Below are 11414 nucleotides of genomic sequence, written 5' to 3'. Positions count from 1 at the left end.
TTAAGGATCCTCCATCTTCCATCTATCTTGTCATTGGTTCCAACATGAACCAAGACAGCTGGGTCCTGTCCAGCCCCTCCCAGTAGTTTGTCCACCCTGTCCACCACATGCCGAACCCTGGCACCAGGGAGACAGCAAACCATTCGGTTAAAGGGATCCGGGCGACAAACTATTCTATCTGTCCTCCTGATGATAGTATCCCCTATGAAAACCAATTGTCTTTTCCTTCCTGCGTTTCCCTCCCCACCACTACTAGATGTGCTGCTCTCCCGGCTGTTAGGTCTGCCACCTGCACATCTTCACATAACTTGGCAAACATATTGGGGTGCTCAAACACAGGACTGGCCTTGCTTTTTTGGGTGTCCCTACCACTCCCTCTAGTTACATTAACCCAACTACCTACATGCTTATCCTGACTAACCTCTCCACCCTCCACATCTAAGCCATTACCTGCCTGCTCAGTGAGCAGGAGACACTTCTCAATGTGATCTAGGGATTTCAGTGTAGCAATGCGCTTCTCCAGCTCTCCAATGCTAGATACCTGAAAGCGGTATTCACCTAGGAGCTGTTTCTCCATTTGTACATACATGTAGCAGACTGTGCACTTAACCAAACCTTCAACCTTGCTACCACACATTTTCCCAGATGAGAGTTACTCCTGAGTTCAGGTACACTTTAACACATCATTTTTGCTTGGTGGCTATAGCATGCTATGTTTAGTAAATTCAGGTTTTGCTTCTTGCAATGCATTAAAAAAATTTAATTCCATCTGTTTCAATTCTTTTGGACTTGAACAATGCCCTAGTTTATCAAATGGCAACACAGAGCTCTGTCCTCCATCCCTTCCAATCCCCCAACCAATTATCGTCTTGTTTTGGAGCAACACCCCCATCATGCATAAAAGGCCCATATAGTTTCAGAAGGCTTTTAACCAATGTTGAATTGTGCACGTCATCATCTACCACCACCTCTTCATTTTTTTCCCACATGCCCTGGACCCAAGGTTCAGACAAAGTCTTTGGAAGGCTTACCACACACAATGCCACTCCCTGCTCTTACTTCCTTGGCTTGTTCTATCCCTTGTTCTTCTAACAGTGCAATAAGGGTTGGACATTAATGTCTTTGACCTCTTCCTTTGTTTTTTTGGGGGGGGTTTCAGTTCACAGCCCGATATAGAATGCTGAAACAGTTACAACATATAGATTTCTTGTCCTTAACTACCTGTTGGCACGGGAAGAAGAAGAGATGGCTTGTGCTGGGTCATCAAATCTACAACCACTTCAAATGAAACTAAACTCATGGTACTCCCCTGATGCATTGGAGGACGCCACCATCTTCTTCCTTCTTCTCTTCCTTCACACAATCTTCAGCCTTCCTTCCACCCGTCCCTTTCTGCAAGAATGACCTGCCTGATCGTGAATTTTGAAAATTGGGATATTAGTTCTGTTTTCAACAAGTTGTGATTGAGAATTAAGGACACCACATTTAGGATATGGCAGGCATGTCACAAAGAACACACTTATTCCTAATTTTTTTTTTTCTTATGGATGGTAACAAAAGGTTGGGGTTTTGGGGGAAAGGGCCAAAGCACCGTTTGTTTGTTAAACTGACAATAGTTGGTATACTTCTAAATGACATTTTTTGGGTCACTGATGTTGGGTTCAAGACAAGGTATTAAAAAATATACATATTTTAGTATATGCATTTCCAGCATACGGTGTCCTTATTGATAATACCATGATAGATCCATGATAGTCCCTCTCCACTGCTCAGGGCGGGTAAGGTTTGCCACTATACAACCACCCCTGACCTTCATCAGCCAAAAGGGGCCCCCATGGGAGTTCCATCAGTTCAAGGGGGGGGGGGGATCCTTAATCAGTTTGGTACAGGAACCCACTATTGAGTACATCCCCCACTGCCACCCCTGTACATATATTCACAGTATTTAAAGTTACTCTTCTAATATCAAACAGAATTTCTAACTTATTGAAATAAATGGTGTTTGCATTACCCATATCCCAAACTCCTCCTGAACCTTTGGCTGACTTCGATTGGATAACATACACAAATCAAAGTCGATTGGATAGATCAGCGGCAACTTTCTGCAACACTACATGCTAGAAAAATATATTTTGTCCTAAATATTTTCTTAACATTTACCTAACCTTTCTATATTTATATTTTTGTGTTTAGTACACAATATTTTTTATTAGTGCTTTATTATTTGAAAAAATTGACAGGCAATTACAGGAAGCTAATGAAATCTCAATGTAAAAGCTTGAATTAAGGCATTTATTTGTTTTCTAACAATAGCTCCTCCACAACCAAACAATTCTTTGCTTCAGAAAATATCTAAAGAGCATTTGGATAAACATTAGCATTAGCGGATGCCAAGTGCTGGTGTGCAGCTGAGTTTAACGTAGAATAAAACCTCCTCCAGGACTTCTGTGTATAAAACTTGACACTCACATGGGAACGCATGTGACAAACTTTTGAGTTCCCAGAAATGTTTTGTAGGTGAATTGATTTCATATTTCAAAGGCATACAGTGTTCAAAACCATATTCTTTGTATTTTATACAAAGTACATGAATTTTTTTTTTTGTTTGGAAAATGTTACTAATGCTTTTGTATCACTTAAATGCTTTAAGGTCTGTATGTGCCAGCTAAAGTACAGGAAATTCTGTTCAAGAAAGCCAACACAGTGCAAAATAAACTTCACCAGATGGCCAAGACATCACATTGAAGATGTTTCAAGTTCAAAAAGCATGTTTAGCCAAAATTAGTTTTTTTGCTGTAGAGAAAGTAGGATTTAACATCGCAAAGCTCTATTGCTCTCCATCATCTATAGATTGATTCCTCTCTCTAACTGTCCTGGTGACAACATAATTGTAAAATTTTCTATTTGAGAACTGTCCTCAAAACAAGAGGTAAATCTTTCGATAAGGACACCTGTTCTTGAGAACAAAAATTGTTTTGTTTTTTTGAGATTTTGTCTCTGGTTGTGTCTTTGAGAAAGACAGCTAAAATCTGGTAGGGGTTTTAGCACTTTCCTACTCTAATTTAAATAGGAGAAAAAACACAATAGAAAGAAGAAAAAAATCTTGGCTATACATACACAATAAAGAATAATTCAACTAAGAACCTGTGTCTACTGGTATGTGTTTGTTTCAAATTGGATTTGCATTCACATACAGGTAGTCCCTAAGTTAAGGATATCCAACATATGGATGACTCCTAGATACGAACGGGGCTTCCCTGCATGCTCGTGTGCAGGATGGAGGCTTGATGGGGGGAGCGGGGTGGTTTGCATGACTTGCGGAAAAAGCCTTTTGCTAAACACAGCTGAGGTTGTGGGTGATCTTAAGGACTGATCTCTTTTGCAGCCTCTTGTAACTCTTTAATGACCAAGACAAACTCTGCAGCTGTTTCTTTTTGCAAATTTTGCAAAAGCACAGCTTGCTCCGGAAAATAATGAATGTCTAGGCTCCATAAAGTTTTTTTTTTTGCTTTGTCTTTGATTAACTCACAGTAAGGATTTTATACAGTAACTGACACCATTCTGCCTAATAATATGTTGAGACAAACATCTGTCCTAATTGCATTTATTAAAATAATGTACCTGTTCCGACTTACATACAAATTCAAATTAGGAACAAACCTACAGTCCATATCTCTATTTACCCGGGGACTACCTGTATTGTGAATACACATACATAGTGAATGCTTAAACCCACATGAAGCGGGTGAATTGCACATGTCAATGATGCTGCATGCAGAAGCCCAAAGCCTGACAACTAAAGCCTTTATACAGTCAAAATTATATTAAGTTTTACTAAAGCATAAGCATTGCTATGGCCGGGCACCTAGTGCATGTGCTCATCTTCCTTCTGATCAAACACCAACCGAAAAATAGTTTTCTGACAGTAAACAAGATTGTTTTCTAGGTTTGTATTTGGATTTGAAGATTTGTATTAAGAATAGGAATTTTGGTTATAAAGGAAAAACTGATTTTGTGAAGGGGTTTAAAGTATGTTATATAAAACTGACATTTTAAGTACTCCTGACCCTGGCACTCAGGCATTATGTACCCCGACCCCTGTACTCTTGCATTTCACACTCCTGACCACTGCACTCTTGTGTTGTACACTTTTTGTGTTGTACTCCTTGCAATACATGCCCAAGCCCCCAGGGGCCAGGAGTGAATTATGCACTCCTGGCCCCTGCACTCTGTGTATGACATACACCTTACACTTACATTCTGTAATTTCTCTTCTTCTGGTGCTCAAAGTTGTGGAAATCCAGGTGTTTTGCAATCCTAGCAAGCCTCTGTACTAAATGTATATATGTTGTTTCAACAATGAAACAAAATTACTGATAAAGCTAAATAGGTTTTAGGTAATCGTTTAATTCATACACCTTTGCTGCAATGTGTTCCAGGAATTTTTCATTTTTTCTTTTATAGAGAAAAATTACAGGTTTTCTCATTTTCCCACCCCATGTTTGCTGAATGGACAGGGAGTCATCCTGTGCTCTCAGTGTACGAATTTTAGCACTGTTTCCAAAAACAGACCCCTATCAAGCTTATTTGCACATTATGGCCAATTTAATTCATAATTTGCTTCCCTGACTTTCTTTTCTTACTTTATCACTGTCAGGTTCTTTAATTCTTCCTCTGAGATAACAAGGTTTCCTAAAAGCAAACCAAATTTTTAGGGAACTTAACAATTTGGTTTGCCTTTGGGAAACCTTGTTGTTCTTTGTATCTGTGTTATATTGGGATGTGGTTGGGGATGATTTAGGTCCTGAAAGGTACAGTGCAATGTATTCTTCCTCTGACTTCTCCATTCTTTGTCCATGTAGTGGCCCCTGCCCCATCCATAGCCTTGAATCGACATGCTACAGTATTTTCTGCAAAATAACTTTATGCTGCCAGTTATTTAAGGAATTCTCTTTTATTGTAAATAGAATGTATAGTGCACTATCCATGGGTAGATGTTATTTATCTAGTGATAATGTTACATCTACTAAAATGAATTTTTATTGAAACTTAACAATATTACATGCTTGATCTTGTTACTGTGTGAATCGCAGAGATTTGCAGATTTCCCACTTGAGGGAGCTCTCAGTGCACTTACTGCTTTCTGTCCATTAAAAACTGTTAAGATAAGGTATCAGCTACATTGTAAGTGCATTGTTATCAATGTGTCTGTTGATTTCAAGCATGCTCACATTAGTGCAAAAAAAAAAAAAAATTCAACATTTACAGCTCCTGGCTGTACAGCTGCGGTCTAATGCTAAGTTGGAGCTGTAAGGTAGCAGTAAGGCCATGTTCAGACTAGCAGTATTTACAGTGATTTTAAGCCATTTTGCTGATAAACAACTTGCAGAAAAAGTTTCCTATTGGAACAAAAAGGTCCATATTTATCCTTTATTTTACAAGCGGTAGGAAGGTGGCATTGCTGCACATATTTTCGGATACAACACACAACATCCAGGAGCAGTTTTCTGCCTCTGTCACCTTTATAGACTTAAATTGGTACTGCTAGCAACACATGGTGACACTTAAAATGCCTGTGCAAGCCTGTTACAGCTTTCAGGAGCCTACTATCAATAGATAAAGGTGCAGTATATGTCTCAATATAATACCACTACCCAACACAAGGCAACCACTAGGTTTTTGTCAGGAATTTAGTGCCTAGCATAGTGGTGCATTTTGTAAGGGTTGATGAAGGGTTCTTAGGGACCTGCTTTGAAGTTGGGAATGGATCTTTTGCTTTCAAGTCTCCTTGACTTGGGAAAGTCCACACCTAGTACTTGTTGAATAGACTTCAGTTGGTACACAATTGGTATTTAACTCCTTTGCTATGTGGGTTCAGGAGTTTCCATGCCCTTCTGTGGTTGAGGACCACAGTGCCCTTGTGGACTTTTTTGTGTTGGTGTGTAGACTTTTTTGGTTTACCAGAGTTTTTGATTTATGACGCACACAACATATAGCCCCATAGGCGCTCCTAATTTATTTCCAGATCCCTGGTAGAGTAGCATATGAGATTCAGAAAGGCTGAAGGCTGATGCAGCTACATTTTTCTAGGGTTTAATTAGAATTTGACATGTATGGAGAAGGTGTTAGGATAGCGATTGTCATGATTGTAGCAGTTCACATCTAGAAGCATTCCACACAGTAAACTTTAAGAGTAGACAACCTTTTCATGTAAAGTTAAAATTTAATTTTTTTTTTTACCGTTGAAACCCCTCCCCTTCCTTCTTGCTGCGGCGATCAAGACACAATGGGAATACAGAGCCTCCTGATATAGTCCGATCATGCATCCCAGGAGGCTCCTGACTACTCCATCTGCACATGCCGGAACTGGGGCATGCACAGATGGGGCATTCTCCTACATTAATGCGCATGCGCAGTGGGATCAGCATTTTCTATTTTCCCTTTTACCGAGATGAAGGATTCCAGGATGCACAGGACCTCATTGAGGACATCTCCAGCAATGCCAAGACCTTTGCCACTGCAAATCTAGTTCATTTCCTCAGTAGTCTTTAGGCTTTCCCTGGCCAAGTCAGACCCCAGGGTTCGAAAGGGCTATCCTGCCTTGTTAGCTTCAGCAGTAATCCATGGCGAGTGCCCCCTTTGCTCAGTTCTCCATATTTTTAGCTTGTGTCAGATGCATGCCTAAGTAGGCACCAAAGATTGTCCTAAGCAAACAAATCAATGCACCAGGGCAATGATCAGCTGCTTTATTGCTAGGGTTGGGTTCCTCCGCCAACCATTACTCCCTAGGAAAAACTGTCCAGCATATACCTAAATTCCCACTCCCAACCTCCAACCCCCCCAAACCTGAAAGGCGTCCTACACTAATCAAGCCTGCAATATCTGTGTACTGTTCGGAATAATTGGCTCCGTAATATTAAGTGTACCTGTGCAGTAGACCTGTGGGTCTGGATGCATAGTTGGCAAGGGGCAAAAATAAATTATTCCCATATCCCCAGTCTTCATGCAACCTCATAGTTAGGATTTATCATGAAAGAAAGGCATACAGATAACTTAAAAAGACTTTTGTTAAAAATCAATAAAATACTTCCATCAAGCTGTTTTATTTCACATGTTTATCCAAAACCCATTCCTAAGACTGCACCTTCCCTTTAAACTGAGGCTCATTGTACCCTGATGGCAAACTCTCAGCATTATTGTATACTTCAAACTTGTACTGACTCAACACAAATCTTTTTTTAGCTGTGCTTGACTGGTTGGGACATAAAATATTGCTGAAAAATGTCAGCACGCAGTATATTTCTTTGGCAGATGTGTAAATATTTTGTAATAAATAGTTGCGGAACATTGGCAAGCACCTGACGATGGGTAATAGTTCACAAATATGAGAACACTTCAGCTGAAAACTGAAAATTAACAAAGCAGACGCTGTGTAAAATGGATGGAGAACAGGGAAGTCTATAAAAATGAAGTTGTCGCTGGAAATACAATAAACAATAATTAAAAGGGAACAACAGGCAAACAGCGAAATACCAATTTCAATGCCAACTGTTTTTTATATCTGCTCTGGTTTATTGCTTCACATATCCGCACAACATTATATAGCTAATAAGTAACACCACTATCATTTTGCAGGTTTATAGTTGCCTGCATGCCCATTGGTCTGTGGATTGGCATCTTTATATTGCGGATTCAGTGACCCAGGGGTTTAGTCGTCCAAAAAGAAGAGGGGTCACGGTACTATCCATGGCCCAACTAAACCCTTTCCTATGTGTCAAGGAAAAGAAACTTCACCCAGAGTGACATCATGATATCAGAACTTGCCCACTCTCCCATCGCTGGTCTGAACCTGCAATGAGAGAGTGGGTGGGTTGTGTTTTCAAAGATAACCCACGGCCCTGAGCCATGAACTTCCATATGGGAGATGTGGTCCGCGTCTCTGGTAGTTGTGCCCCACCAGCAGGGTCCTTCACCTGACCCAGTGGGGGCGCAGACCAGCCAGAGTGGCAGACTACCAAACAATTCTTTGCAAAATAAGGGTGCCCATTACCGAAAAAAGTGAGGGCACGGCATTCCCACCCGTGCCCACCACACTCCACCCCTGCCCACACCACTACACCCCTGCCGACCCCACTGCACCCCTGCAGTGACCAGTGAAAATGCATGACACTAAAGACAATAAACATCCTACGTCACATAACCCAGGAGGCTGCGGGCTGCTCCTTTTGCCCATGCAGCATGGTACGCATCAGCATAAGATTGGCACTTTTTCAACACTCTTTGGAAGGCATCACCCTATCATGCACTGCACAGTGTGAGATGGGGTGGTGTAGGAAGAAGAACCGGGGAGAAGAGGAAGAAGATTTTGGTGCCCGCGCAGGGAATGAAGAGAGTAGACAGGATGGTGTGGGACCGTCTGAACTAGGATTGTGGAGGGAATGATGGCAAGGTAAGTGATTTTTTTAGCGATAGTTCCCCTTTAAATAGGAAATTCTGGTGTCACCTACCTGTTTGTACAATGTGATGAATGTTTTAGCAGGTAGAACAAAGCAATAATGTGCATCTGGCACAGGAAGGAGCAAATATAGACACAAAGGTTCTGATATACTAAAGGAGTTTTGGCTGTTCACTTAACAAGATAATTATCTCGTTGCAACGAATGATTCATTTAGCTAAGGGAATGTGAAAATTTATTCTGCAAAGAACACCTAAACATGTGCAAATGATTGGTTGGTTTACGTCAGCTGATTTTCATCTCATTTAATAAGCTAAGTGAAATTTCCCTTGTCAGGTGTTAATTCACTTTGCTATATGAGCAGCACATTTTCTTGTAGTAAACCAACCCCTTAGACAACAATGTCATAATGAATAGCTGTCTGCTGACTGTGCCCTCTAGTGGCTGCACACCTGTATATGACCCATTGTCATTAAAATACAACATAGACAGCATGTAAAAATATGAAACCTGTGTTAGTTTTCTTTTCAGAGCAATGTTGTATGAAAATCAATCCATAAACTGAAATGAAATAAAAATACAGAATGTTTTAATTCCATGAATGTGTAAATGTCTGCCAGCACAGGTAATATGTGTAAACCGAAGTCTTTAAACTGAGAAAATGCAAAAAATGTTATAGTGGAACTAGTTTTGTGTGTCTGGTTGGAGGCTTGTGCTGGGTTGTGCTTCATAAATAAATTAATTGGAGCAGGAAGAACATTTGCAGTATCTGCTATGAAATACAGCAGCTGCAGTAATTAGCAGTTCAGTTAACAGTCGCTGCACTGTGCATAATGGAACTCTTTAATCCAATTGCCAGAGTTTGCCAAGTTAACTTTTGGGCCCCTCGAAAAGTGGGAACTTTCAGATGCTGCTTACTGTATTTTCCTATTATTAATAATATTATTTTATATTAATTTTATTATCATTGGTATTTGTGAATTGAGCACACAGGATTGCGGAGCAGAAGGAAGATAAAATATTGTAAGCAGGGCAGGTTTGACTTAAATAGTTAGACTTACATAGTTTTTCCATTTGATAGTTTAAAGTCCAACTTCGGTGAAAAAGCCAGGTATGGTCATATGATGGATGTCAGAGGATTATTGCTGTAAATTATCTTTTGTGAGTTTTTCAAGTGACACAAAAAGGAAGGAATGGTAAACACACAGGGCAAATCTTTTCAATGAAGAGGGAATGGAGGAGAACAAGCCTGTGGTACCCCACTGTACACTCCTCTAAAGAAGGATTAAAGGAGTTCATTCGCTTGTTCGCTCGTTCCTAATCGCTCATTCATCAGGGGACAGGTAGTCTCCGGGTTAAGGACATCCAACATATGGACCAAATCAGGGTAATTTATGTGATTTTTTCCCCATTGATTGGTAAAAACCTCCCTGTCCCAACCTTCTCTCCAACAAGGTAGCCGAGGTTTTGCTTCTTCAGTCAACAAGTGGGGCACAGCACACATTATGTACTGATTATAGAGAAGAGATCGTGGTGGTGGGGATGGGGGAATGCACCTAAAATGTTTGCTGTCAAAAACAATTTTTCCCTATTTTGTTCTACACGAATCCCCAAGTTTTTTGGTTACATATAAAAAATTAGGTTGCACTGAGCAAATAATACCAGATAGGTCAAGCCTCAAAATTGTGGTTTCATAGGCGACTATTATTTTTTATCATGTATCTTTACAGATCATCAATTTAGAGGTATCATGAATGATGGCCCCTCACATTATTGCTCTCATTCTTACATGCACATTAATACCAAATATGTGTGCCACATTCTTCAGAATCACTCAATATAGATCTTTGTCTTGTTACGAGTGGTAATGTTGGGGTAGAGGGCTTTTAAAAAATCTCTTTGAGTTTTTGTAATTTAATTATTTTTTAATTTTTTTTGGTATTTTTATTTTTTTACATCACAAGGGCACTGCAATAAAAATTGGGATACTCAACTTTTTGGTGGCCGATTTTTTTCTATTTATTTCTGAACCCAGAAATCGTCACAGATGCCATATTTCACATTTGTGGCTCAATGTAGCTAAAAACCGTCATGTGGAAAGGGAATCCAGGAATGCCGATAGTAGGAAAACTGTAGCTCTGAAAACGTAAAACAATCTTTTCTTTCTCATTTGGTCTCATTAGCTCTGTGTGTAAAGCAGAATCCATGCTGCCTATAATAGTGCATTATGCTATCAATTACCATGGAACAAGGAGGTAGGTGGTCAGCTTAATGTGTAAATGCTCCCTGTGAGTGCTTCTTATAATAACAATATTTATATTAATGATAATCTATTTAAAATATCATTACACATTATTTCCTGCAGGTTACCATCAAGGGAACTATTTTCAGCGAAGTCTCTTCTGAGTACGTTGCCATTGATGATGTTTCGTTCAGTGAAGCATGCATACCTGCTAATGGTGGGTGCTCTTTGTTATTTTTTTTTTTTTTTCAAACTATGTTTATTAATTTTTTGCAATTTTACAGAAACAGTCAGAGGAACAGATACCAAAAGAAGGGTCAAGACATCATAGAGGGGACACAGAAAAGGAAGAGGGGGGGGACACTCAAAATTTGCAGTGCATATAACCGTGTAAACATTAACAAAAAGTTGAAACAGCATACAGTCAGTGTAGAGGATCAACAGGGCATGAGTTATTCGTTAATCACATTTGTAGCATCAGTAATGTTCGTTATGTACCACGTGGAATATTGGAACATGGCAAGGATCGATGAGCTTTCCGAGTTTGTAAATGTATAAGTCATAAATTGGTACCATTGTTGCCAAAAACGAGTGATACATTCATCTCCTTGGAGTTGAGCGTCTAACATCTCTGTATGAAATAAGGTTTTCAGGGAAGCGATGACTTGTTCCAATGTGGGAGGAAGGGGTTGGATCCAATTGCGCATAATCACTCGC

At 39.9% G+C, this 11414-nt stretch overlaps 1 protein-coding gene across 1 annotated transcript in view; it reads left to right on the top strand.

The window, feature by feature from the left end:
* Positions 1-11414, top strand: part of MALRD1 (MAM and LDL receptor class A domain containing 1) — a 225882-nt gene that overhangs the window by 21997 nt on the left and 192471 nt on the right. Inside the window, exon 5 of the mRNA XM_072413411.1 lies at positions 10821-10914. Coding sequence (XP_072269512.1) covers positions 10821-10914 — 94 coding nt within the window. The remainder of the gene's footprint in view (positions 1-10820; positions 10915-11414) is intronic.

This window comes from Pyxicephalus adspersus, chromosome 5, assembly GCF_032062135.1.
Source record: "Pyxicephalus adspersus chromosome 5, UCB_Pads_2.0, whole genome shotgun sequence".
NCBI lineage: Eukaryota > Metazoa > Chordata > Amphibia > Anura > Pyxicephalidae > Pyxicephalus > Pyxicephalus adspersus.
The sequence above is the reverse complement of the archived record's forward strand: the minus strand, read 5'-3'. Positions and strand labels throughout refer to the sequence as shown.